This window comes from Eschscholzia californica, unplaced genomic scaffold (assembly GCF_041429995.1).
Source record: "Eschscholzia californica isolate CP2 unplaced genomic scaffold, dmEscCali1.0.p SCAF_3, whole genome shotgun sequence".
Lineage (NCBI taxonomy): Eukaryota > Viridiplantae > Streptophyta > Magnoliopsida > Ranunculales > Papaveraceae > Eschscholzia > Eschscholzia californica.
The window spans coordinates 64,672,976-64,700,672 of NW_028238420.1; the positions used below are offsets into that span (position 1 = coordinate 64,672,976).

Here is a 27,697-nt window from a genome sequence, read left to right on the forward strand (position 1 = left end):
CTGGGGCGGGGTTGAGTTGGGGCTTTAAGCCCGTGCCAGCACCAGCTACGAGTAGAACACGAGACACAAACCAGATCAAATAAGAGTCCTTGCTTGGTCACTGGAGTCCTCCCCATGAAAGGACAAACCCAGACGGGAGCTTGGTTCGCACGAGAGGGGTCACGGTGGTAGGGGAGGATGATAGTGAAAAGAAAAAAAGATGGGAAGGTGAAAGAGAGATCAAATATAAATAAATTTTATTTTGAAGTCCTCAAAATATGATGTCCTCAGACTTAAAAAGTCAATTAGGTTAAATTAGATTGATCACTTCAAACCAGCAGCCTAATAGAATCCTATTAGAAAATCTGAGTTAGAAAATATAGTAGTAATAATTCTGTTGCTATATGTAATTGAAATATCTTTGTAACAGTCAGATTGAACAGATGAGTATTGAGGAAAGAAATTCAAGGAAAGAAAATCAAGGAGAGATTTTATTTCCAATTGGAATTTCTCTTTCCACTTTTAAAAGGGATTACTCCTTTCTAAATCATTATTATAAGAATTGACAAACTATATTGTTCACTGCAAAACCTAGATCGAAAATCATGAGTAAGAAGATTGAAAAGCTAGATAGTGGTGGTGCTCATACTGCTACTAGTAGTATGGTGATTGATCATGACGTATTAGCATTCGAGATACTAAGCAGACTTCCAGTACAGTCGTTGATGCGGTTTAAATCTGTAGGTAAACATTGGCATAACTTAATTCAATACGATTTACACTTTCATGATTTACATTTTACTCGGTCCAAAGGTAATCAGATGCTCCTTGTTGATAAGCATCATAGCATAGGACTATTTAATATGAAGAAGGTAGCGACTTTATCTTCAATGCATCTACATGAACGTGTAGCAGAAAGTCAACCTCATAACATAAAAAAAACATATTGTATGGATCGCTTAATATCTGTAAATGGTTTGATATGTTTTCGCAAGAAGTCCAACTTAAACTCCATTTTTGTGTACAATCTTAGCACTAAAGAGAAAAGGGAATTGGGCTTAATAAAAGATTTGTGTACCAAGGATGTGGTTGGAATATATGGATTAGGATTTGATCCTGTCACTAAAGTACATAAAGCCATTCGTATATGGTATTTATACTCAAAATTGTGTACGGTTCGAAGGTCTTGCGAGGTATTTACACTAGGCAAAGATGATTCTTGGAGAAAGATCGATGAGATACTACCATGTGAGCTTGAGAATAATTGTTGTGTTTATACAAATGGTGTAATTTTTTGGAAGCCTCGTACTCATACAGAACAGAATATGAAGTTTATAGCGGCATTTGATGTTGGAAACGAAAAATTCAAAACGATCCCGATCCCTATTCCTATCGGTGACATATTTGATTTGTTAGAGATAGACGGATGTTTATCTCTTTTGGAGAGCAGCGCATACAAAAAAACTTTTAAGATGTGGATACTACGTGAAGATTCGTATGACAATGAGAAAAACAAGAGAAGTAATTGGATTGAAGAAACTATTCACTTTAATTGTAAAGGAAATGATCAGATTTTCCAAGCAAGACCCATTATAGGGACAGACCTAATTATTATTGGAGTTACAGAGTGTATAGCCATAAACAGAAAGGTATATGTTTACTATCATTATGACCGAAAAAAGAAGACATCTAAAGTGGTAGAAACTCTTGATCGGGCCTTATTAATCACAAGTTTTTTTCCAAGTATTTTCTCTCTACAAAAGCAAAAGTGAAAACACTTTTAAGTTTATAATTTTGCATTTTATAGACATTAACTGTGAGTTCCATCAAAATTTTTTCTGTATTTTCCGCAAATAAGTGACCCAAGTAATACCTACGTTTACCATTATTTTAATTCTTGTAAATTTTACATTGAATCTAAGGCAAAGTGATCTTACTTACGTACGCTTTTATCTTTATTTTCGGCAAACAAAGCCACGTAGGTATCACCATCGTATTTTATTGGTTTTTAGTTATGTGTAAACTCATTCATGTATATCTCTTTGTACCCTAGCCTAGAAATGTTTGTCATACTAATTGATGAAGTATAAGGTCGTGCGGTATAAGAGCCACATCTTATTTTCTCTCTCGATTCATTCACGGGTTTTTATAGTGGTCAAACCTATGATTTCACTGCTAACTCTTCCCTCAATGGTCAGTATTATGTTCATCGTTCCGATTCTCCAACAATTGTTCTATAGCACAGTATATTTCACTATTTCGATTTGACAGGCATGCTGACAAAGTCTAAGTAGATGTCTCTTGATAAAAAATTGAGGGTAGCCATCCGACAGCGTAGCTGCCTAGATTAGCGTAACCCACTTATTTGTGTACACGGGGCACATAGTTCAAGGTTCCACTGGAACTGAAGCAAGAGCTACTAGCCTAGTTCTTAAAAGAAGAGGTATATCGGTGTGAAACCTGACTCAACTTTACTTGTTTAAAAAGCTTTTTCTTGAGGCTCCAGATTCGGAGTTGAATGATAAGAGATTTCACAAAGTGTATCATTGTAAATATTTCAAGCTTCCATTATCTTGTCAAATAAAACTATTTCCATTATAGTTGTGAGGCAAATGTAGAACGGAATTATACCCCACTGGAATCGTGTTATAACTTTTCAGTGCACACCAAAGGCTTGTAGGTTGTCAAGGTACTTCTCTGCAATATGTTGGGTTCAAATGTTTCAACTAGTCTGTGCCATGAGAACAAGCGTGTAGATGAAACCCGTCTAGAGCGAGCTTATTTTAGGGTTTAAACCTGGCCTCCACGACTACAAGTAAAATACGAGACACAAATCAGGTCAAATAATAGTCCTTATTTGGTCATTGGAGTCCTACCCAGGGAAGGAGAAACCCAAACGGGGCTTGGTTCGAGGACGAGGTGTTACACGAGAGGGACAAAGTGGTTGGAGTACTGTCGGTTAGTGGTAAGGGGCGGTAATAGTGAAACAAAAGACAATGGGGAGTTGAAAGAGAGACAAAAATAAATAAATCACCCCTGCGAAATGAGTTGGCTTTCGAGGCCTACCACGTCAGCAAAGATGACATAGCTCGGCCACATTGGCAACACTACTTCTCTATCCTCACAGCATGACCAATAAAGGACCATCATGTCACTTTAGGGTCGTGGTCCTCCTCCAAAGTCGGCCATTTAGCTTTTCTCAAAATTATTATTTTTTTCTTGGAAATTGACTACGATCTACGATAGTCGTTACATTGGCATTGTTACATCAAAGAAGTGATAAGCACGATAACTGCCGAATACAAACTCTTACAAAGAAGGGGCCTATAGCATAACTAAACTATGACCTAAAGCCCACCAACATTATTTATACCTTAATAACTCAAGTTCAATAAACCATCGAAACCACCTACTCTTGGAGGCGAACTTGGTACATCCAGAATTTTGGAGTTTATGTCAACACATTTGACTACTTGGCCCCCATTGGTAAGACTACTTCTCTCTCCTCACAGACTGACCAATAAGGGACTATCATGTCACTTTTAAGGCGTGGTCGGCCTCGAAAGTCGGGCCCATTTAGCCTTCTTTTCTAAATAAATTGTAGTCCTTAAGAAATGTAATTCCGACAGGAAACTGAAATAGTTAGAGAATCAACTTAAAAAAGAACAATTTTGTTGCTATTTGAAATATCATAGAAACCCTCATATAGATTTAATCTTGGAAAGAGATTCAACAAATTTGAGTATTGGAGGAGAAAATCGAGGAGAGAGATTTTATTTCCAATGGGAATTTCTCTTTCTATCTATATTAGAGCATCTCCAACGCAAGACTCAATCTTAAAATTTTAAGTGCCACCTAAGACTTTAGAGTTTTTTTTTGAGAAAAAACTTCTCCAATGCAAAAATCAATTGAGATCTTAAGATGATGTGGAAGCATTAAGTTTTAAGATGTCTCAACTAGAAACTTTATTTTTGAGATCTCTTTTGAGAGTCTTAAATGTCTTAGTCATCAAATTTAATTTTTGGACCAATAAAAAGTCTTTCTTTCTCAACCATTTTTTCCTATTAAATGTATGTGAGACATGTCTCTATTAGAGTTTTTTAGAGTGTTGTATTGGAGAAGGACTTGAATTAGAGAAACTCAAGTTAGCCACATAGGAAAGAAAATTTCAATTGAGACTCAACACATAAGCCAATTAGAATTTTTTTTTTGAGTTTTGCATTGGAGATGCTCTTAGGACTACTCCTTTCTAAGTCATTCTAAGAATTGATGACATTCACGGCAAAACATAGAGAGAAAAACATGACGAGAAACTCGAAGAAGAGGAACTCGATCAACAAGGCGGATAGTGGTGCTCATATACGGAACCCTACTAGTAGTATGGTTCTTGATTATAATATTTTAGTATTCGAGATACTGAGCAGACTTTCGGTGAAGTCGTTGATGTGGTTTAAATCTGTAAGTAAATATTGGAAACACTCAATTCAATACGATTCACATTTTCATGATTTACAATTTACCCGGTTCAAAAGTAACCCAATGCTCCTTGTTCATAAGGGACATCCTGTAGTATCTTTTACTTCAATTCATCTTCATGAAGGTGTAGCGAAAGGTCAAGCTCATAACTTAATACCATTTTTATATGGATCCCTTAATGCTCGTAAATGGTTTGTTATGTTTTTGGAGCCTGACCAACATAAACTCCATTCTTGTTTACAATCTTAGCACTAGAGAGAAAAGGGAATTGGGCATAACAAAAGATGAGATAGAATGTCCTATAATTGGAAGATATGGATTTGATCCTATCACTAAAGTATATAAAGCCATTCGAATTATGAAGTCTCGAGAGTTACTCGGGATGAGACTCAAAGGGTTTGTGAGGTATTTACAATAAGCAAAGATGATTCTTGGAGAAAGATTGATGAGAGAATACCATGTGAGCTTCAACATGATCGTCCTGTTTATGCAAATGGTGTCATTTTTTGGAAGCCTTGTCTTTATAGAGAGCACAATAACAAGTTTGTAGTGGAATTTGATGTTCGAAACGAAAAATTCAAAACGATCTCAATCCCTATTCCTATCGAGAGCATATCGGATTTGTTAGAGGTAGATGGATGTTTAACTCTTTTGGAGAGAAACAAAGATATAAACACTTTAAAGATGTGGATACTACGTGAAGATCCATACGACAAGGAGAAAAACAATGGTTGTAACTTGATTGCGGAAAGTATTTGCTTTCATTGGAAAGCAGACGAGTGGGTTTTCCAAGTTCAACCAATTGTCGGGACAAACCTAATTATCATTGGACTCAAATATAGCGATAGAGGCAAAATGGTATATGTTTACCATCATTATGACCGGAAAAAAGACATTTGAAAGTGGTAGAAAACCTTGATGGAGCCTCTTCGATCACAAGCTTTGTCCCAAGTCTAGTTTCTCTACAAATGCAAAAGTAAGAGTAAAAACACTACCAAGTTTTTAGTTTTGCATTCTATAGTTACTAATTGTGAGTTTGATTAAGAGTTATGGACTTAGGTTTCTATGCTTTTATCTCTATAGTAGATTTAGATTTTAATATGCTTCATCCTCTTTCGGATACATGTATTTCCACTAAAATGTGAGTTGAATAAGTTTTCTTGACACTTTGATCTAGATTTCCATGTACAATTTATAAGAATTAAAACAATAGTAACATAAGTTAACGATTTTAGGAGAAAATGTGATAATGTTGAGAAACACGGATTCGTGGTTTATATAACACCCCAGTCCAAGCCCAATAGATACAGGATTTTGTTTTTGGCAAAAGATCCACGAATCTAGCCAAAAGGCTTTGACATTTACTAAGATTGAGCGTACACTATAGTCAAAAAGCAACGTGGGATTATAACCCCACACCCTTGGTCACAAGTTGTCTTCGGTCAATTCCATGTATAACGCTCAAAGTCTTGACAATTATCGACATTGCCTCACTTTAGATACCCAAACCCATCAAGGTAAGAGGTTTTATTCTTGACCAAAGCTTTACAAGTCCACCAAAAAGTCGCCTCACTTACTAAGCTTGAGCTTACACCTATAGTCTAAGCTCAAGACGCTCCCCAAACACATAAAACCTCGAAACTTACTAAGCTTGAGCGTACGCCTATAGCCTAGGCTCAAGACTCTTACCCAAACAATGTGGATCTATCACAGGTTATTCCAGTACATTCAAGGTGCCAATTTGAACAACTTTCTGTTTTAACAAGCATTGTCCCTGAGGGTGAACCTTGGCCCCGACTCATGGGCAAAGTCAGTGTGCTGCTGTTAGAAAGCTCTCTAGGTTCGCAAGGGACGGAATCGTTGTTGAGGAAGCACGAAACTAGCCATTATCCATGTGAAGCAAATGTAGAACAAAATGATACTCTTTTAGCTTACCTTTAGAATATAGAGAAAGATTCGAATATAGATGATTTACAATAGTTATTATTCTTTTACCTAACCCTTGGAATATGTCGAAAGATTTGAATAGAGATGATTTACAATAGTTTTTATTATTTGGGCTTGATCTTTGCTCCTCAATAAAAAAAAAATCCATCCCTTATTGACCAACAGTTTGTACTCTCAATTTATGTATACTGTCAAAAATTCCAAGTCAAATAAGCCTCCGCCTATGAAGTTGAAACAAAGTAATCTCTGATAGTTTTTCGTTTTAAGGGTGGAGGTGGGTTAAGAACAGAAGAAGGGCTCTGCATTTCGGCTTCTGGGGTATTCTCCAAGTTCCGGTCTTCTCTCGTAAAAGAGTTTAATGAGAACATTTCTGTCGAAGACTTAGGTGCACTGATTTCAGATACAATTTCAGAATTGCTAATCTTCTTGGGTGTGCAATCTCCATTAGAGACATGTTGATGACAGGAGCTACTGGTACCATTTGTGAGATCGGTCGGATCTTCATCCATAAACAGCTTTCTACGCTCAATGTTTGGTTTTGATGTTACTCTTTTTCGAATACATAATGGAGAATTTCCACTTGTGTAACCTTTTCCGATGTTCCAAACCCGAACCTATCAATGAGAGCATGAAACAGAAGTCCATCCAAATGAGATTAAAATTGGAAATGGAATAAAGAGATTCAAATCTATTTATTTTTGAGTTTGCTTGTGTATGTTTTTGTATATTGTACTATTGTAGGATTCATTCCGAGGAAAAGGGATCTTCGTGAACATTTCAAGTTGATTGGCATGCTTACCGTGAAATCATCGGAAGCTGTTGCTACCTTTCCTGTCTCAGATGGGGCACCTGAAAGGAGCAGCTTATTCAGAAAATAACATCTACTAAAAAAGGATCAGCTCTGTCCTTGGGCTGAATTACATACCAATCTACTGCTGTGACCTCACTGTCGTGGCTTTTCAGTAGAATAGGATCGGCATCCGGTTTTTTCATCTAAAGAACAAAATATTGTGAGATTATATCCAAGATAAGGAGCCTGATTTCTGAAAGAAAATACATTTGAATGAAGAAATGAGTAATAACCTGCCAGATGTAGGCATTTCCATCACTTGAACCACTGAGTACGTAAGCTGCATCTGGGCTAATTGCCGACTGTAATCACATAAATCAAGCATGTAAAATCAAGAAGCAATGGATTAAACAGGGACCTTGGGAATTGGGTTAATAATGATGGACAATTACCTTAACATAGAATGACCCAAATTGACCGCCAGAGAAAGTATGGACAGGACCTTTATCAAGCTGAAGCATATTGAAAACATAAATTCTGCTTGCAACAATGATGAGCTTATTTATTAGACTTGTATACATGATTTAAGAGACGGTGCATTTGTGTGATTAGTAAGTGAACTTATATGATCGTAAGGCAAAAGCGAAAACAATTAGAATGTGTTCAATCTAGACAGTTTTTATGCTTCTTTCTATGAGAGATAATGAAGTTTGCATAGGATCATCAAATGAAAAGAAATAGACCAGAAAATACCTATGATCCATGCAAGAAGCTGACAGGAACACACCATTTGAATCTTGAGAAAGGCAAGATATGCCATGTGCTCTTTTACCCTGAATTTTGAGAAAAAAGAGTCAAGTTAAGGGAAAGTTGGAAAGTTTCGATGTTCAACTATAGCATTGCAACTATGTATTAAGAGTTTATTAGCTAAGAAGATAAGAATTGATTAAAGTCGAGATTTTGGGACTCTTCGTTCCTATTTACAAACTAGTCCTGTTAGGTTTCCACTGTATGGAGTTCAAGATCCATGTGGGAGAAAAGAGCATGCAAATCGACATCATAATTCTTAAGTAATAGTTATCCTGATTGATTCCTGTCCCCTAACCCCTTTATCACATATTGATGTATTAGTTCGAGATTTTGAAGTTCGAGATTTTGGAGTTCGAGATTTGGACTCTTCGTTTTTATCTCATTCCCGAACCCCTTTATCACATATTGATGTATTAGTTATCCTCATTGATTCCTGTCAAAACTGACCTTTTCATTTGATGGTATGGCATTCGAGGGAGTCTGAGTGATTGGTAATATCAAGTTGCGTGTGTCCCAGAATTTCACAACACTGTAATGAAAAAAAAATCAAGAACAAATGGACAACAAATAAAAGAATCAACATCTTAAAGCATTTTTTATTGTACTATGAAGGATCTTTGTCCTTTAGTGATATGTTAAAAGTCACGGACTTCAAACAAACCTGTGCACAGCTCCTGCACTAGCAATGCAAATCTCATCTTTGAGATAAAGAACAGATGTAATACTCATGGAAGGAGCCTAAGAAAAATCAAGTTTTGTTAAAGACAGCAATAGTTTGCGATTCACAGAGGAAAAGAAAATATGGCCAAAATAAAACCTTCCCATGCCTAGCCCGTTTTCCATGAACAGAAGTGTGAGCACCGTCAACCATATCAGTTGGACTGCAAAAAACAAAGAGGTCTGACCAAGAACTTAATGAGAGAAAACAGGCATTTGAGATAACAAAGTAAGAAGTACTTACAGTAATGAGGGCCCACACCTTCTACTTCTGCAAGTAGGGTTGCATCTTAAGTCCCACAGAGCAAATGATCCATCTCTTGAACTAGATGCAACAAGATCTATAGTAAAAGATAAAGTACAAGAATTAGGCCTCTAAAGTGTATAATCGTTCTTGATAACCGAAACATCGCAAGACTAACTTAAAAATGATCCATCTCTTGAACAAGATAAACAAAATCTAGTGGGAGAACGATAAATTTACAAATATAACAATTAGGCATCTAGATCTTTCTCAAATAGCAACTCAAAGTGCAGTATTTACGAGGATTAGATGGGTGAGCAGACAGTGACTTCACACTGCCACTATGATATATCAAAACACCAACACTTGTCTTTTTCTCTATATCCCAAATATTTATCTGCTCAAATACCCGATACCAGTGGTTAGAAATTTTACAAGAAAAAGCTTGAATGGCTCGTGTAGTCAATAATCAATGGAACTGCAAAATAGGAAATGAAATGGCACATCGGCAAATAGCAAATGAACAAGTGAACAACTCCATTAAGAATACAAAATCCAGATATTCATCATTGTTAATCGAAGCTAAAGTAACTCACACTTTGATCTCCTGAAGCTGTCAGGATTTGGGAGTCATTCTGCATATTAGACCGAAATAGAGCTGCTGAGTGATAAAGATAAAAAAAAAAGGGAGACTTGCTGTTTGGACCCCCTTTCATATAATCGACTTGCTGTTTGGACTCCCTTTTTCCAGAGTTGCATTTTGGACTCCCTTTTGACGGAATCTCTCGAGAAAAAGGGAGTCCAAACAGCAAGTCGATTGCACGAAAGGGGGCCCAAAATGCAACTCTGGAAAAAGGGAGTCCAAACAGCAAGTCGATTGCACGAAAGGGGGTCCAAACAGCAAATCTCCCAAAAAAAAACTAAATTCTGCCTCAAAGTGATTTGCTCTAAAAAGGAGAGGTGATATCCTAATGAATTACCTTGATCCAGCATACATCGAAAATGGCATTATCATGAGCTTTCCAATCCCAAACCCTAGCTTCCACTGAAACCAATAATTCTAAGTCAGGATAGACAACTTGGAAACCCTATTTTATTTTATTTTTGATCAAATGAGAACCCTTAAATTGATATTTAAGCAACAACCAGTCAATAAATGAAGTTGAACCTGATTTTTCTGAGTAAGGGGTGAAAGATGGAAGCTTTTTCCGAGTATCATACAAGTGAACATACCCATATTCATCAGAAATAGCTAGAAAATGAGAATTTCCTTTCACCTGAATTGAAATTCAAAAAAGCCCCAAAATTTCAATTAACGATTAAAATCTGAATGCTAAAAAAAACAATGAGACGATTATCTTACCTTCGAGAATGAAACCGCTAATGGAGGACTAAAGAAGCTTACAACTCCGGTACCTAAGCTGCCGGAATCGGACTTCAAGTTCCCAAGATACGGTCTTTTTCGTACTGCATCAAAAATCAGTAGAAAGGGATATAAAGTTAAACAAATAAAAGCAGAATTGGGCGATCGATTTGAAATTGAAATGGGTGGAACAAATTTTAGAGAGAGAAAGTGAATTACCTTTAACGCCATTAAGCTCTCTGGTTTTGAGTTCTTGAAAGAACGACGGAGGGTACGAGGAGGTGTCCATTCTCAATTTCTACACGCATAGAGAAATGATATTTTTTTTCTAGGGTTTTTTGAGCTCCAACTATTTGATGGCGGGACAAATTTGATTTTAAAAATTAATTGCGCGAAGTTGCAGAGAATTATGTTAATATGTCCCGCTGTGGTTACGACAAGGAGCCCGCAACTTCTAATTTAAGCCATTGAACCATAAACATTGTAATTAATTCGCGGCCAACCACGGCTCGAAAAGTAACGCCGTCGGGCCCGATTGGTTGTGGTGTATCTCACTCTTCATGCCGTGACCGATCGAAGTCGGTCATGTCATCTTTCAGGTCGTGGTTGGCCTTGAAAGTCTTGGTCCAATTTACTGTCTTTTCCCCAGAGAGAGAGAGACTATATATGACACTCTGAGAATGAGACAACATGTAGTTTGGGCAATTTCGTCAGACCCTCCTTTAACTCCTCATTGTCATGCTTCTGGAAGTACCACCACCCCTTCCGGCAACCAATGTGGGATATATCACAAACCCAAACAAACTAATAAAAAACAATAATCGGGGATCTTTCAGGTTTATAGGAATAACTTAATAAGAAAAAGGATAGAGAAAGAAACAATAAGAACTCTTAATCTCTCGTATAATGAAAGACATTTTTTTCATTCTAGTGCTTCAAACCAGCCATGATCATTGAAATGAACCACTTCTTTACGTCCACGACGTTGTCCATTCTGCAATCTCATCCAATGCTGCCTCGTCCTCAACAATTACAAGAGAAGAAGCCACGGAGCTGCATATATTCGTAAACGCACCACTCGTATCCGTAAAATAAGAAAACTCAGAACTGCCCGGGTCTATTTTGTTCTTATGATTGCCAAGTTCAAATGAATCAACTTTCTTCGAGTCAGTTTGAGCGTTTGAAATCAAGCGTTTTGGCTTACTGAAATCTAAAATGGAGTTATTAGTCCACTTCGAACTGGGTTTTGATCGATAATTGCCTCCGGAGTTGTATCTTATAACTTCAGCTGGTCCTTTCTGAATATTGTAACTGCTGCTACTGAAGTTTAGTGTTAGGACATCGGGTATAGATACTGGTTTTGAGGAAAATAGACTGGGAAACGAGCTCGAGTCTGAATTTGAACTTCCATAACCCTTACAACCATTGCTGGCTCCTGCACAAATGAAACTTCTTACTTAAACTATTCACTACTTTCTCTACAAAGAATATTCAAGAGATAAGGTACCTGAACTCGAAGAACTCGTTTCAGGAGAAGCAAAAGGTTGGTGTAAATTTGAGTACGACGATGGAAAAGATTTTCCAGTGAGTGTGAAGCTATGAGTCTGCTCTGAGTGGTCATCAGTAACCCCTGACTCGGCCATTCGCTTCAAAACATTAGAGCTCTGTCCTTCCAGCCCAAATAACATAAAATCTTCAGGTTGCTGACTTTCTATATCATCTGAACCAAAAAATGGAGAGTCCAATGAGGGGTAAGGTTTTTTGCTGAGTGTCGAAAGTCCAATGTCTAACTGCAGAAGTCTCTCGTACTGCTTCTGCAAAGTTCCTTGAGCAAATTGCAGCATGTGTCTCCTGCCAATAACACGGAGAGAAGAGTTTAAATTGATTACTAGTTGGTAGATATTCTGCATGATAAATGACAGGATTTAGGAACCTAACTATCTGAGACGGCTCTCCCAACATATAGTCAGCAGAGGTTAATCGCCAACGCGACACTTAGATTTGCACCTCTCACACTTCTCCTTCTCGTCTAGAGAAAAGACGAGTGAAAGAAAAAGAAAAAGGAGTGGCTCGAAAGCATATTTGTTTAGCTAATGGAGAAGGATGGGTGCTTTGGGAATAACACGGAGAGAAGAGGTTAAACTGATTACTAGTTGGTAGATATGATGCATGAAGAATGACAGAATATAGGAACCTAACTATCTAAGATGGGTCTGCCAACATATAGTCGGCAGCAATTAATCGCCGATCGAACACTTAGATTTGCACCTCCACACTTCTCCTTCTCCTCAAGAAAAAAGACGAGTGAAGCAAAAAAAAAAACGAGTAGCTCCAAGCATATTTGTTTTGTTAGTATAAATGTATATACATATTGTATTTATCTTATTGTCAAGGGTAAACATGTAATTGTAATTCACTGATTTGGTTTAAAGGAGCAGGATGGTTTTTGGGGAATACAGCTTTGGTTGGAAAGCATAAAGACTTCGCGTCGATCTGGTTTGCCCCAAATTGACTACCGGGCAACCTAATGATAGGTCAAAAATCGAAATGTTTATTTCTTTTTCCTTCCTAATCTTCATCTAAAGCACCACCTTCAACCATCACCTCCGGCTGCCCAGAAGGATAGAGTTGTTCTAGACTTGTAGTAATAGAAGACGCAAAAAATCACGTAACTAGGTGGTTGTTCTACATATACTATGAAAGGTGGAATAGGACCAACACATTACGCGCTAACTCCCCCCACCACATACACACAAACACACAAAAATAGCTTCAATAATGATAATGTCTATGTGATATTTCATACCTGAAAATAGACGACTGCCCACCGGTAAAATCATTACTAGCTTTCCATAGAGTATGCTTTCTAGGTTGTGGGTTTGTTTCTTGGAAGAAAAGAGGTGGCCTCAACAACTGCAGATTTTCAGGAAGAGTTATAGTTGATTGTTCAAATAGTGAACGATTTCGGCATAAATGTCGTTTCTGACTTACAAAATATAAGTAGCCGAACTGAGTTTTAAGCTACACCTTTTTATACATGACAATTTTGGGTCATTACTTAAATTGAAGGGGTGCTACAATGACAAAAAATTGACTTAATGACTTGCCTTCCCTAAAAGACAAATAAATTCAAAGTTTGACTACAATCTGGACCATTCTTTTACCTGAATGAGTCATTAAGTCATAAATTAAGTCAAGATCTTTTGTACACTTAGCATTTTCCTTTTAATTTTCTCGTTCCGATTTAGTTGACTATTAGTTTGAGTCTAGCAGTCAAAATATCAAAATGTTTTGGGAGCGGAGAGCGAGTTACGTAAACTTTGAAATCTCAAACGGTTTTCAAATATTTGTTCATAATAGAAACTTAATTATGTTAGTTACCTCAATCTCAAGTGTCTCGGGACCATGATCCTTGAAAATTGCTTTAAGGGAAGCTATATCAGACCACATCACTTCTATTTTGTTCTTCAATCTACCATCAAGTATCTCCCACAGAAACTTCCTCTTCGCAAAATAACACTTCACCACCAAATCACCATCATATCTTGAGACTCGCTGCAAGTAAAACACAACCATGTTATAACCACTAAAAGTGGTTTCGGCTTTCAAGTCTTAGTGAGAATGAACGAAAAACATTTGTTTTCTATTTAGAGAATACAAAGGAGTGCCTAAATCATAAGAAAGAACCATTCTCTGCCTGTGCCTCATGATATAATCTTACGGAGTTTTAAGGTGCTTTTCGGAGGTAATCCAGGACTAAACACTAGAAAATCCTTCCCAACCAACGAACCATTGGTCATCGTTCAAATTGTTCGCCATTTCACCATGCTTTAGTACTACGCCACACCTCACATGATCCATCACTAATATACTTATATGCCGTTTATACAACAAATAAAAATGTTACTTTCTTCTTTACTATGACTACCTTAGCTAAATGTGGTAGACTAGGTATGTCAATAAAGAATGTTTTCATTTACAAGTTGTAACTTACCTCCCATGAGCCAATTTGCAAACTTGACGCCGAGAAGTTAGAAGCTTTCATCTTCCAATTAATATGTCGAGTACCAGCATCTTCGTCAATGCTCTTTCGTTTCTTAGACTCCAAAGATGAATAATAGGAGCCTGACAATTTAGTTTCAACGAGATCTAAAAACGATGGGGTTTTCTTTAATGTCAATCCCAAGGGACTTGATGTCTCTGGCACACTGAGATGAAAAGACTAAAGACACAAGTCATTACTAGAAGCCAATATAGCAAATCTTACACAAATACAAAGTCATATTCAAATTTTGAAGATCTACGAATTAGAAAAGAAGCATTCCGTGTCTTGGGAATATAACTAACAAACATTTCCATGGACAGATTTTTGGATAACAATTTTTTCGTGCCAAAAACTAGACTTTTACATGTCAAATAGACAACGTTTTGCTCGGAAACCGAACGGTATCCACTTAGGTAATGCGTAAAAACTATTAGTTGGACGTAAGATCCCACAAACAACATCAATTATGTCATGCCGAAGAACTAGCAAAGTACAAAGTAAACAATCACACAAAACACAAGAGATTAACGTGGTTCGGTCGGTGAGACCTACTCCACCGCAAACAACGGTGCAGTGATTCTCTATGTATGAAGAACAAGATTACAGGAACTTCTCAAGGATTTCAATACTATAGCTCACTAAAACCCTAGCACTACACCTCCATGACTCCCTCCCAAAACCGAGAAAACAGGATACACCCCTTACATATCCCCATATTCAAGGAACTTCCAACAAATTCAGAGAAAAAATGATTGGATACATACCTGCTGAGTTGTGGTCTTTATGTTATCACTTTCTTCATCAATTCCTAGTTTGAGAGGCCAAATGATTCTTCCTTGATACCCCGAAAACAATGTGGAAGATACATCAAACACATCCGCATCGACAGTAGGTGTCTTGAGTTCTGCTCTTTCAAAATCGACGACAGGATGATTGAGCTCCGGAACAACCATAGTTCCTACCCTATCACGCTTTGGATTCTTAGAAGCCATCAATCTTAGTCAGACGAAACGAAATGTCGAAACTTATACTATTACCAAATGAATATCATCTGAAAACCTTTCTCCTAGTTTGGGTAAGAAGTTTGAGCATTAAATATTCAAAACCTCCACCTTTAACAAACCCAAATGAATTAGACAAACTTTTCTTCATCATAACAGTTTCAAACAATTCCGTCTTATTTCTATTTATATGTGATTTAGTATTCCAATCATTTCTTCATCTCTAACCAATCTTGCTAAAAAAAGAAACATTAAGAATCAAACAGGAGAAAAGACAAAGTGGTTGAGTTCTTTTTATACCTTATTTTCTTTCTTTTATGAACAAAACTAGCTGGATTCTAAAATACACAGTGGGTTGAAATTTCTCACCAGAAATAAGAGATACCCTTTACTCTTCTCAAGAATCCAAATCCAAATGATTAGTTAAACTGTTGTAGTTCTTCCAAGTAAGCCCTAGAATTCAGAAATTATAACACAGAGAAAGAAACCCTAAATGTCAAAATCAAAGAGAATTTGTAACAGATGGAAAGACCCAAATGAAATATTTGTGAAGAAGACCAGATATTCTTCTAACTGCCATTAAAGCTCTGATCTTGAAGCTTTTTCTCTGAAACCAATTGGAGCCAAAACCAGAAAGCTCTATTTATACTGATATTAATATCCCGCCAATTCACCTCTCTAATGTGAAATGACGAAAACACCCTTAACTTTCAAAGCTTTTTTTACTTGAAAACTGTGGTGTTTGGTTGGGGTATTTCCGTCAACTAAAAGACTACTGACCATAATACTTAAAGCAAGGGATTGATCTGACGGCTAAAAACATTCGGTTGGTCCAAGACCTTTCGGTCGTTGATTCATCAAAAAGTCAACCACTAAATGGGATGCTTGGATCTCAAAGCATATCGAAATGAATTGAAATGTAGAAGGGTGATGTAGACTCAAATACTCAATATCTAATAATTTGAGGTTTGAGATACATTTTCAAGTTTTTCGAGCACTTATAGGACCGTGTACAACTTCGTAAACCATAGTATAAGTTACAGATTCAAGTTTTGCTTCTTTGTCTGAGTTGGTGGATAATTCATGTCATAATGTTACATGTGTTTAAACATAAATGACCTGCCACATAACAATTTATTGGTTCTTTCTGTGTTGGTTCAACTAGTGTGGGCTGACGTGTATTTTTGTTATTGCACAACTCTCTACTCTATCAAATCCAATACAAAGGCGGTTATAAAATAATTAGCTACTATTTCGGTAACGGGTCAATGATTATTAAACAATCTTTTAATGTTACAATTTTTGGTAGAATGGGACAATATAACAAATGATTTGTTGTGAGAGAAAAAAATTAGTATTTTAAGATCTTCTTTGGTTATGTTAGTTTAAAGTGTTATTAGTTGTCATAAAAAAACATACCAAATTTGGTCCAACCAAGATTCCATCCCTCTATTTTGTAGTGCTAGCTAGCATTTTCAAAGGCCTAGATGGCTTGGAAGGAAACAATAACACCTACAAAGTTTACTCTATCAACCACTTTTTGGCTCTTCAAACTCCCAAGAGCCATCACACTTTGTTAAAAGGCTTTTGGAACATAATACTCCATATATTTGTCTTGATGGAGGCACCAAATGCAGTCTCCATGTGGTTGTTATCAAATGAATTCGAATTAACGAATTTTCAACTCGGTGTGACACCATATATGTAGACATATCTTGATTTTTCAACTGTCGCATATGACATTTACACCAAGACTTTGGCATTCAATAAAATACTTTACAGAATGTCATATTTCATTCATGGTTGAATCACGACAATTATTTAGTCCAATATCTTCCTTTACTTACGGGAGATACACAATACAGTATGAACTTCTATAGTTTGGTAAAATATACACATTTATTTTCAATTTTTTTTTTGTTGAACACATTTATTTTTAAATGATAAAAAAAAGAAGATCTAATAGTGAAGACATAAGCAAAAAAGAAAAAAGGAACACCTTCATTGTGGCAGTCCTTTCAGTTTTTGTTAGCTCAATTAGCACAAGTATTGTTATGAACTTTGAGGTTGAATTTTGAAGCAAGTGGTCTCTAAAGGCCGCCCCCCGTTATTGCTATAATGCTATTAACACCCCTCCATCTGTCCATCAAAAATTTTGAAGGGTTATGTAATTGAGGAGAGGGGCGCCTTTAGCAATAATTAGTCGTCGTAGAACTTTCCTTGCCCACTATCGGTTAGCATATCTGCCATCATATTAGCTTCTCTATACACACACGCAAAACACAAAAAAGAACAAAACGATTGATGTCACAAGTAAATGTCTCTCGTTTTCTTAATACTAACTACAATGGTCATTACAAATAAATGTCGAATTATTACAATGGTCATTACAAACATTCTTTGATTTGCACTTCTATGGAATCGAACATGAAACATCCGCATTGCAGACTAAATACGCTTAACAACCGGACTACCAGTTGTTGGCATAAATGTCTCTCTTTAAAGTAATACAGTACATATGAGTAGGAGTCTTGTTGAATAACTAGCCATAAAAGTACATCGCAAATGAGTCTTAACATAAAGTTGTGTCTAAACCCAAGACCAATACGAAATCTGATATTTGGTCTAATTCTCATTAAAGGTTGACACTCAGAGAACGCCGATTTCACCTTCTTGATTCATCAACTGAAAATCTCAACGATTCAAACCTAAAAACTACTGATAGAGTCATCGATATATCGAGTAAGACTTTAAATGATTGTAACATTCGTTCTACTTCACTAAAAAACAAGTTATAATTACTCAATTTTCTTGTATTTTTTGTGTTCTTTGAGTGAACGAGGGGCAAAATCTTCCGTTATCTGAGAAGACAAATAAGCTCGACCACATTTTTGAGAACTCTATCTCTTCTCATCAATTTAGGACTTCTTATTTTTCAAACTCTTTCAAATTCTTGTTCACTTAAACTGTGGTCCCAAATCCTTCAATAATTTCAAGATATGTATATCCCAATTCCTTCATTTCTACATTTTCACATTTTTGCTTGGTTTATATTTAACCAAAACCCCAAAAGGATTAAAATATAAATGGTACGTCCAAACTACCCACAAAATATTTCTTACTTCAGAGATCAGAGTTCAGACTTTGGAGCACCAGAAAACTGGAACTCTCTCTCTTCAGATCTCTTCAAATCAGCTCGATTTCCACCAAGCTTACAAAACCCACCTTCCTAAACCTAAATTGAAGTTCTGAGGTTAGCATTTTGTTCTAATTAGCAAAGTTCGCATTTAAATTAGCCTTTTACTAGTAAATGGTTCGATATTTTTTTTAATGGAGTTTTTATTAGATTAAGCGATTTGAGTATCCTTAATCTGGGACAAAGATTTTTAGTCGATTAATCGATTTGGGTAGGCTTTGTTTTGGAGAAACATTTGATTTTTAGTCGATTAATCGACTTGGGTATCCTTTAATTAGGAGAAATTGTTAATCCGTTCAGTTTGAATTGTTTGGGTTGTGTAAAGCCTCAAATCTTAATCTTTTAGTTAAGACCTTGGAATCCAAGATTAAGGACCTTCCAAGTATCTAAAATTTAGACAAGACAATTTCCTGTTCACCTGTTACAGAAAAAACAAAAAAAAAAAGTTTAGGTGTTCTTTTGCTTTCGAGTTTTTTGGTAATGTTGTAAAGCAATCCCTCAGTGGGATACGAGGTGTGGTGCCCCGTCATTAGGGATTAGGCACCCTTTACTAGTGGTACGTTTTAAAACCGCGAGGGACTGGAGTGTCAAAGCGGACAAAATCACTAGTAGCCGGGAAGGTTGGTCGACATAATCATATAACACATTATCAGAACGATAGTCTTTTTAACAAAAAAAAAATCAGAACGATAGTCTTTGCTATGATGTCTGGTGCCCCCTTAGGGACTAGGCACCCCTTACTAGTGATACGCTTTAAAACTGTGAGGCGTTGGAGTGTCATTGGAGTATCAAAGCGAACGATATCCCTAGCAGCCCGGAAGGCAGGTCGCACAATCCTATAGCACGTTATCAGCACAATAGTCTCTGCTATAACGTTAGTCTTGGGAGTTTAGTGGTTAATTATTAGGTGATTGTTTTAGGCTTGGGTTTGGAGATTAATTATATTTTGGTAGTGGTATTTTTGTGTGAGTTTGTCGTATTATGCTGATTTGCAACAAAAGAGGTCTTGCTTTGGAATTTTGTTGAGTTTTTGTTTGTTAATGATGAATGTCTAAATTTTTATGAGTGTTTGTGTTTGTCTTTTTGGGATCAATATCTTTTCAAATTATGATTTCTTATTGTTATAGTGAAAATTTGATTGGTTTCATCTTTTCTGTTTGCTTTCAGTTTTATTTGATTGAAGGTTTCTTTTGATTTTTCCCGTGAGTAGTAAAACTGATTTAATCGCATTTTTACAGGTTATGATCTGATTTACGTTTTGCTATCTATTGTATTCGTCTGTACTTATAGCGTTAGCAAAAAGAAAATACTGAATCATGTCCAAGGGATTAGACTATGATACCCTGAATGAGAACGTGAAGAAGGTTCAATATGCTGTGAGAGGTGAACTATATTTACGAGCTTCGGAGCTTCAGAAGGAAGGGAAGAAGGTAATCGTCCTTCCCGTTTATGGGGTACCATTTTGAACCCTGATATTCTTATTTTCTTCCACAAATGTAATACATTTTTACCTATTTACCTGCAGATTATTTTCACGAATGTCGGCAACCCTCATGCTTTAGGACAGAAGCCACTGTCCTTTCCTCGTCAGGTCCATCTCCGTCCTTACGCCATTAAAATTATTTGTTATATATCTGCACTTTTACCCTGTCCGGGCTCGGACATTTTCTTTATGTTCGTTTTTTTGCTTCTCGATACAGGTGGTGGCTCTCTGTCAAGCTCCATTTTTACTAGATGATCCGAATGTGGGACTACTCTTCCCAGCAGATGCCATTGCAAGGGCTAAACATTATCTCTCGTTGACATCGGGTGGCCTAGGTATGCTCTTTAGTGCATTTCATAGTTTTAGGTTCATGCATATGTAGTAGCTCGCCCTTTTTGAAATCCAAGCCTAGCAGGGTTGCAATCTGTAGTGGCTCGATTGGGAGTAAATTCATGTAAAAATTTGAAAATCCATGAAAAGAAGAAATTATGATCAATATGTCCTATTTTGTTGAAAACCATCAGGTGCATACAGCGATTCCCGCGGTCTTCCAGGAATAAGAAAGGAGGTGGCTGAGTTCATTGAAAGGCGAGATGGTTATCCAAGGTAACAAACTAAAATTTTTAAACCTGGTCTAATGGACTTGTTCTGTGTTAAATTTGTTGACATCTAACTCGAGACCAATTGTTAGTAAGTGGAAAGGACATGGATATTATATTCTTGATTATCAGAGTCCTCTTTGTCCATGTGAGACTATTCTCACACGCCCATTCACTTTTGGGGTTCGCTAAACCCAATTTATGTCTTTTTGTTGGTGACGTGACTCATGTCAGGCCGTTGGGCCTATCATGTATGCACCCAACTCTGGTACTATATGAAGTATGTTGATATCCAACTCAAAACCATTTGGCAACGAGTGGAGAGGACCTAGAAATATTCTAGGTCGTGGGAATATCCTCGTCCATGTGCGACTAATCTCATATTCTGTTTGGACATTGAGACTTTGAACTTGGGGTTCCTTGAATTAGAACCTTACTGCGTTTATGACATTTTTATAAATTGCAGTGACCCAGAACTCATATATCTCACTGATGGTGCGAGCAAAGGAGTAATGCAGATCTTGAGCACCATTATCCGTGGTGCAGGAGATGGAGTAAGGGACACTCGAGCTTAGCTTCACAGAAATTCCTATATTTTCTTGTATGACAATTGGTACAGCAATTTCTTGAACTTGGGTCTAAATAGTTCTTGTGTTCTGGCAGATTTTGGTTCCAGTTCCTCAATACCCACTTTACTCAGCTGCCATATCCTTATACGGTGGTTCTCTTGTTCCATACTACCTGGAAGAGTCAGCAAACTGGGGTTTGGATGTGAATAACCTCCGACAATCAGTTTCACAGGCTCGGGCAAAAGGAATAACTGTAAGTATGCCTTCATGCTCTCCGTAGTCGCCTATTTGGGCTTGCGAGTCGGCTTGGGTCCATGTCTCGAGCTCAACTATTAAGCACCCAAATCAGAAACCGTCCCGACATCAGCTTTTGCCGAGTGGTCCATCCTTGTTCTTGAATCTTGTATTCCGGTATCTACTACCTTCCACTCCCCAACCTGGAAGGGAGTACCGGTATCTTCACTAGTGATAGTGATACTTATATTTCACTTAATTCATTTCGTCCCTTTTTGTTACGGATCAGGTCAGAGCAATGGTGATCATTAATCCAGGAAATCCAACGGGCCAGTGTCTGAGTATAGAAAACTTACAGGAGATTCTGCGATTTTGTTCCAAAGAAAAGTTAGTCCTTCTTGGGGACGAAGTTTACCAACAGAACATCTACCAAGATCAACGTCCATTTATAAGCGCAAGAAAGGTATAACGCCACTAGTTTACTTGTCGTTCCTAAATAAGTTTTCTTATAGGCTTCAATTGGTGAAAACACTAATTAACAAAAATGTCAAAAGGTTTTACTGGACATGGGCCTACCTATAAGCAAGGATGTCCAACTTGTCTCCTTCCACACAGTATCGAAAGGGTACTGGGGCGAGTGTGGTCAGCGGGGAGGCTACTTTGAGATGACCAATATTCCTCCACAGGTTTGGTTTCTCTCAAACCTAATTTAGTTTGTATATCTCAATGAATCCACGGAGATCGTTCCTTAGTTTCTTACTCCTAAAGATGAGAGCTCAAACGAATTTTTCATTTTGTTTGTCATTTTAATCTGATCGTGCAGACTGTCGACGAGATTTATAAGGTTGCGTCCATATCACTCAGTCCAAATGTCCCTGGACAGATCTTCGTAAGTAAAACTTCAATTAGAATAATCAGAAATTCTCAAACTTCTCCAACAAATAAAACTAGCGAGCTTAGTTACTTGGTTGAATCATATCATTTAGTTGTAATATTCTTGATGATTTTTTTAGCTAGGAGTGATGGTCAACCCCCCAAAGCCAGGAGATATCTCCCATTTGAAGTTTGTTCTCGAGAGGTATTATTACTGACCCACGATACATTTTTCACCTTTCGATTGTTTTATTATCCGGAAAAGTATACTTGTTGATGAATATTGAATTTTGCAGCAAAACGATCCTTGAATCATTGAGGAGGAGGGCTCATATTATGACCAATGGATTTAACAGTTGCAGAAACGTAGTCTGCAATTTCACAGAAGGTAAACTTTGAGTTCATTTATTCGGAAATTTTAGAAGATTTGATGGGTTAGTTACTAATAAGAAATCGTTTCAGGTGCTATGTATTCGTTTCCACAAATACGTCTTCCTCCTAAAGCGATGGAAGCTGCCAAAATGGCCGGAAAAGTTCCTGATGTTTTCTATTGTCTAAAGCTCTTGGAAGCTACTGGGATTTCAACAGTCCCTGGCTCTGGTTTTGGCCAGAAAGAAGGGTAAGTTTCTTTTCCATTTAGTTCACATCTAATATCTCGAGTAAACGATGCACATGTGTCTAGTACCCGTAGTCCATTCTCTCTGGCACTTGTTTGTATGGCAAATTTTCTCTGCAGACCGTCACACACTAAGGGTTTGCATAATCTTTCGAAGTTTCTGTCATAGAATAAGTTTGATATAGACATTGTTAATTGGTTTGGAATGTTACAGAGTCTTTCACCTGAGGACAACCATCTTACCAGCGGAAGAAGACATGCCGGCGATCATGGACAGTTTCAAGAAATTCAACGACGAATTCATGGAACAATATGAAGATCATAAGGGTTACTCAAGGATGTAACGGAAGAAAGCTAAATAATTGGTATTATATTCTACATCTTTGCCAATCAGTTAATGTATTGTTATTACTAATTATTATTATTGACAATCATCTCTCTAGAAATTTGTATTGTATTTTAAACTCCCTACTCTGTTTAAACCTAAATTATAGTACTTTGACTTACCTTTTGTGAGTTCATCTGAATCTGTAGTCCAGAGGTTAAGGTAATTGAAACCTGAGTGACTTGTCTATGCCTGAACCTAGAGTTCACAATGGACCGGTCCCATCCGGAAATGATCCACTTTTTTAAGTGGCTCATTAGCCCAGAGCGACATTCCGACCACGACGCTCCACTAGTCGTGAACCACCACAGGCACAACCCCCGTGCACAGACTCTTGTGCCACATTGTGAACCCATGGTTGAACCACTTGTAAATTAACCTAAGTGACTGCCTAAACCTAGGGGTTCACAACTGAACGTGTTGACCCAGAAATGACCGGCTTTGTTTAAGTGACCCATTAGCCCAGCACGGACCATGAATCTCCACGTCCCCATGCACGGACTTGTTGTGGCTGACCTTCGCGTCACGCCATGTTGTGAATCCCTCATTATTAAGTTGTGGGTTGACGGTTTAATATCAATAGGGTGACTATGAATCCATTTTTATTTGGTCTTGTGGTAGGCTTCTGACACTCTAAATTAATAAAAGCTAGACGGACTCTATGGGGTTCCACCTAACTTCATTTTTCTGTTCATTCTCATATTTCGGTTCTATACATTACTCCATATCATCCGCTATGGGATAAGTGAATTTTTTTTTTTGAGAAATCGACTACAATCTACGTTAGTCGTAACAAGATATTGATACATCATGAAGATGTGATAAGCACAATAACCGTCCAATTTAAACCATTAATGAAAGAGGCCTAAAGTCGAACAACATGAAAAAAGTTTAAAGTCAGACTAATTTATTGCACTAGTTAATATATTTATTGCTTAAATTAGATCAGATAAATCTTGATCGCAAATTTCTTCCACCGAAATTCGATCTCACAACCTCTAAGAAGGGGTGTACACCAAAAGTTGGTGGATTGAGAGAAGTGAACTTGTCATTTGAGGAGATATATTTTTGTTTGAGGAAATTTCGAAATTTATGAATTAGGCATGTATCCTACTCTACAAAAATCTCATGCGCCAACCCGCCGCCCTAAAACTTTGGCGGCAAAATCTACCGTCCAAATTTTCAAAATTTAGCGTCTGCCCGTAGTCAGCTATTTTCACGGGCAGCTGCCTCCTCTCTCTCTCTCTCTAAGATTTTACCTATTGCTGATGTCACCGGTTACCTCGGATTCCCGAGTTAATAATTATGTTATCACCCGTTATTTAATAAAAAAACGTTACGTAACTGACATGAATTTAGAATAGAAAGGTCTAGTCGAACCTGAAATTATTTGAGGAAGTACTCAATCTAGACATCTCTGAAATGAAACCCTAAAAAAGTTATGAAATTGGGTACCCAATTTCTATACAATTCCAAATCAGAATCAGAGGGCTTCTTCTAACAGTAGTAGTAAGATTGTGAGAATTTTAATAGTATTTTTTTCTGTACCGGTTGTCAAGGTTTGTAGGTCATCTCTCTCTCTCTTTCTTATAAAGCCTACTCCACACACAAAGTCAGAAAACCCTCTCTCTCTCTCTCTCTCTCTCTCTATAGCTTCAAAGTCACAAAAATCTCAAAACTTTTTTCAATTTTTTAACTAGGGTTTTTCTTTTTTATACTAATTTGAAGATGGGTTGTCTAAGAAAATCAAAAGGGGATGGAGGAAAAGAATCATCTGAAGGAAATAAGAAATGGGTAGTTGGTGGAATTTCATTAAGAACTCCATTGAAGCCAATAAGTACAAACAACAAGATTGATGATGATGAAGAGAGTAATAATAACTCATCAACTACACCAACATCACTAGAAGCAAGAATATCAGAGAGATTGCCATGTCCACCAGCTCCAAGAAAGCAAAGACCTTCACTCAAATCCCAAACAAATGTCTTCTTTAATCCTCCTGAATTAGAATCCATTTTTAGAGTTTGAAATTGATTCTAGTTCTAACTAATTACTAAATATTATTTGTTTTTGTTGTCTTTTTCTTTTTTTATCTTTTTTAATTTTAGGTTTGTTCTTAGGTTGATGTTGTACTTCAAGAATGGTTTATGTACAAAGTAAGAATTTATATGAAATGGGTATTTAAGTTTAGCACTTGAAATGTTGTTTTTTAAGCTATTTTTGATCTATATAGTTTTTTTTTGTTGTTGTTGCAAATGATCTATAGTTCTTGAGATTCTCTCATGAGATTTTAGAAATTTCTTGTAGTAGGTCAACATCTCTCTCTCTCTTTCTCTCTGATGTCATGTGTGATGTATGTAGGGGTCTATTCAAGTGATTTAAAGTCCATACAAATCATTGAAAGTTAAAACCCACTTTAGTCTTTTCATGGATGAGATACCCACACTTGGATCAAAGGTGAATTTCTAGTCCTCCATTTCCCTTTATGTATTGCCCTACAAACATGTGTAAGCTTCTATGTGATGATTAGTTGATTACAATTGAATTAAATAAAAATGACAAACACAGGAGATTTGATCAATCCCTAAGGTGAAAAGATTGTGATTTGGACAACTTGACTCGGTGAAACTGGAAGCACTTAAAATACTTGTAGTTTCTATTGAACACTAAATTTTAGGGTTTTTTTTTGTGTTTACCATGTAGTAATCGTTCTTCTTTTCTTTTTTTGTTCATAATTAGAACAGAGAGGATGATATAATGAATACAACAAGGCTACACAACCCAACTCTAGGGATTCCCACTTGAACCGCATGTGAGAGAAACAAGGGTTTCTATCTCATCTCACATGTTTAGTCACGTGGAGAGAGAAACAAGAGTTTCTCTCACATGCGGTTCAAGTGAGAGTCCCTGGAGATGGGCTGAGTATACTTGCAAAACAAACAGAGAAAAACTAGTTAATAAGTTACAAATGGAAAGGAAGATCACCAAATTGGGGTTCATTCCTTTCTAATGAACCAACTTTTTAGGAATCACAAGCGTCGACTGAGTTGAATAATTGTAGCATGTCCGATAAAAGTAAGTCCCGATACGGTAGAGGAATAGATAATTATATTATGATAGTGGGATCTTAGAAGATTCTTACAAGATCAACTTGCTATTTTTGTGAATGATGATCAATATTTCATCTATGTCTGGTTCGTACCGACAAGTTTCTATAAGATAATTTCATCCCATAATCATAAGGGAAAAATCGAAACCAATAAATTTCAGCAGCTATATATTAAAGTTTTATATGATAAGATTGCCAATCAAGGGAACTTGGAAAATAATAGTTTTTATAGTGGTTTAGATATATATATAATATAATGTAAGACCATATCGTCTACAATTATTAGTGCAACTATGGATTTTAGGTGTCGTAAAAGGCGTATAAATAATTGAAATATATACATATATCTTATCCACAATTATTAGTGTTGAATTATCATACCAAATATGAAATGGTTGCCTGTGTATGACAAATAAACTATAAAAATAATAATAACAATAATGTGTCTTTTTTATTCACAAATAAAATATTAATCCTTTCAAAATTAGTAATTAGTTATAGGATGGTGCGGACCAGCCTTCCGGGCTGCTAGTGATATTGTCCGCTTTGACACACTTGAGCCTCACGGTTTTAAAAGACCTCACTAAGGAAAAGTGCTTAACCTCTTAAGAAGAGCACCACACTCCGTCTCACCACCAATGTGACATTGTTGCCACAACATAATTGATTATTTATTGGTATGTTTTTATTGATTTGAATCAATAACATGTTATACCCCACACATCGTTCACGAAAATGTTCGGAGTCTGACTATAGGTGTATGTTCAAGTTTACCAAGTACCACAATCTTTGGGAGGTTCTAGGAACATTACCCCGTACCTACGAGCTTAGATCCGAGGTGGCAAAAGCAGAAATAGTATCGGGCTATCGGCAACCCCTAAAGCTGGGGACCTCACATGATTAGACTATTTTTATCATGTGGAATTTAACTTTACTTTGTGTTTTACAAATGAAAGAAATGCTAACTCCCCTAAAGGGCTAAATGGACTAGATAGTTGAATTCAGAACATAAAGACACAAGAAGTAAGAGAGGAGTTAGGGTTTGAATTAATGATGAGAGTAATGAAGGAATCCAATGGATAATGCATTTTAGGGAAATACACAAACATGTCGGTTTGAAAGGAATCCAAAGGAAGGAAGAGAATCAACGTAACATTAAGGCCCTGCCCGAGCTGCCCTAAAGTTTTCCTTTTGGCGGGAGAGTTAAAAAATGATTTGGAATTTTTGGCGCCAACAAACATTGTAAAGTGGAAAAGGCGGG

At 36.9% G+C, this 27,697-nt stretch overlaps 4 protein-coding genes across 7 annotated transcripts; 2 read left to right on the plus strand and 2 right to left on the minus strand.

The window, feature by feature from the left end:
• Nucleotides 1–584: 584 nt before the first annotated feature.
• On the plus strand, nt 585–1,840 carry LOC147553323 (putative F-box protein At4g38870). The gene is made up of 2 exons (XM_086668706.1): nt 585–1,628; nt 1,787–1,840. The coding sequence occupies exons 1-2, from the start codon at nt 585–587 to the stop codon at nt 1,838–1,840; spliced, it is 1,098 nt and encodes a 365-aa protein (XP_086524832.1).
• A 4,523-nt stretch (nt 1,841–6,363) lies between these two features.
• LOC147553324 (uncharacterized) lies at nt 6,364–10,789 on the minus strand. Of its 2 annotated transcripts, none has more exons than XM_086671029.1 (16): nt 10,546–10,789; nt 10,327–10,430; nt 10,132–10,240; nt 9,944–10,008; nt 9,560–9,598; nt 9,264–9,360; nt 8,964–9,060; nt 8,820–8,883; nt 8,664–8,740; nt 8,450–8,531; nt 7,946–8,025; nt 7,645–7,729; nt 7,486–7,554; nt 7,328–7,395; nt 7,202–7,251; nt 6,364–7,016 (listed from the first exon to the last, which is right to left on the minus strand). In XM_086671029.1, the coding sequence occupies exons 1-15, from the start codon at nt 10,613–10,615 to the stop codon at nt 7,239–7,241; spliced, it is 1,119 nt and encodes a 372-aa protein (XP_086527155.1). In that variant the 5' UTR covers nt 10,616–10,789; the 3' UTR covers nt 6,364–7,016; nt 7,202–7,238. The 2 variants fall into 2 exon arrangements, with proteins under 2 accessions (XP_086527155.1, XP_086527156.1); XM_086671030.1 differs by having other exon boundaries at nt 6,488–7,016; nt 7,202–7,264; nt 7,324–7,395; nt 10,546–10,684.
• A 367-nt stretch (nt 10,790–11,156) lies between these two features.
• Nucleotides 11,157–16,125, minus strand: LOC147553325 (uncharacterized). Of its 2 annotated transcripts, XM_086671028.1 has the most exons (7): nt 15,742–15,981; nt 15,136–15,608; nt 14,321–14,548; nt 13,708–13,881; nt 13,133–13,239; nt 11,834–12,177; nt 11,157–11,761 (listed from the first exon to the last, which is right to left on the minus strand). In XM_086671028.1, the coding sequence occupies exons 2-7, from the start codon at nt 15,361–15,363 to the stop codon at nt 11,298–11,300; spliced, it is 1,545 nt and encodes a 514-aa protein (XP_086527154.1). In that variant the 5' UTR covers nt 15,364–15,608; nt 15,742–15,981; the 3' UTR covers nt 11,157–11,297. The 2 variants fall into 2 exon arrangements, with proteins under 2 accessions (XP_086527154.1, XP_086527153.1); XM_086671027.1 differs by having other exon boundaries at nt 15,136–16,125.
• Nucleotides 16,126–18,016: 1,891 nt separating this feature from the next.
• Nucleotides 18,017–23,448, plus strand: LOC147553326 (glutamate--glyoxylate aminotransferase 2). 2 transcript variants are annotated; one of them, XM_086664873.1, is made up of 14 exons: nt 18,017–18,625; nt 19,807–19,998; nt 20,094–20,159; nt 20,269–20,386; nt 20,576–20,657; nt 21,117–21,204; nt 21,314–21,472; nt 21,743–21,916; nt 22,008–22,139; nt 22,277–22,342; nt 22,467–22,531; nt 22,623–22,714; nt 22,789–22,945; nt 23,157–23,448. In XM_086664873.1, exons 2-14 carry the CDS (start codon nt 19,885–19,887, stop codon nt 23,284–23,286), a joined length of 1,443 nt encoding a protein of 480 aa, XP_086520999.1. In that variant the 5' UTR covers nt 18,017–18,625; nt 19,807–19,884; the 3' UTR covers nt 23,287–23,448. The 2 variants fall into 2 exon arrangements, with proteins under 2 accessions (XP_086520999.1, XP_086521000.1); XM_086664874.1 differs by having other exon boundaries at nt 18,328–18,625; nt 19,859–19,998.
• Nucleotides 23,449–27,697: the final 4,249 nt, after the last annotated feature.

Excerpts from the sequence above, each read along its gene's own strand:
- LOC147553324 (XM_086671030.1), bottom strand. The coding sequence starts at position 10,615 with ATGGACACCTCCTCGTACCCTCCGTCGTTCTTTCAAGAACTCAAAACC. Across the intron at positions 8,532-8,663 it reads AGTGCAGGAGCTGTGCACAG|TGTTGTGAAATTCTGGGACA; the intron begins GTTTGTTTGAAG and ends TTTTCATTACAG. Across the intron at positions 8,026-8,449 it reads CCATACCATCAAATGAAAAG|GGTAAAAGAGCACATGGCAT; the intron begins GTCAGTTTTGAC and ends CTCAAAATTCAG.
- LOC147553323 (XM_086668706.1), top strand. The coding sequence starts at position 585 with ATGAGTAAGAAGATTGAAAAGCTAGATAGTGGTGGTGCTCATACTGCT. Across the intron at positions 1,629-1,786 it reads GTATAGCCATAAACAGAAAG|ACATTAACTGTGAGTTCCAT; the intron begins GTATATGTTTAC and ends TGCATTTTATAG.
- LOC147553325 (XM_086671027.1), bottom strand. The coding sequence starts at position 15,363 with ATGGCTTCTAAGAATCCAAAGCGTGATAGGGTAGGAACTATGGTTGTT. Across the intron at positions 14,549-15,135 it reads TAAAGACCACAACTCAGCAG|TCTTTTCATCTCAGTGTGCC; the intron begins GTATGTATCCAA and ends TTGTGTCTTTAG. Across the intron at positions 11,762-11,833 it reads AACGAGTTCTTCGAGTTCAG|GAGCCAGCAATGGTTGTAAG; the intron begins GTACCTTATCTC and ends TCATTTGTGCAG.
- LOC147553326 (XM_086664873.1), top strand. The coding sequence starts at position 19,885 with ATGTCCAAGGGATTAGACTATGATACCCTGAATGAGAACGTGAAGAAG. Across the intron at positions 21,473-21,742 it reads CTCGGGCAAAAGGAATAACT|GTCAGAGCAATGGTGATCAT; the intron begins GTAAGTATGCCT and ends GTTACGGATCAG. Across the intron at positions 22,946-23,156 it reads GGTTTTGGCCAGAAAGAAGG|AGTCTTTCACCTGAGGACAA; the intron begins GTAAGTTTCTTT and ends GGAATGTTACAG.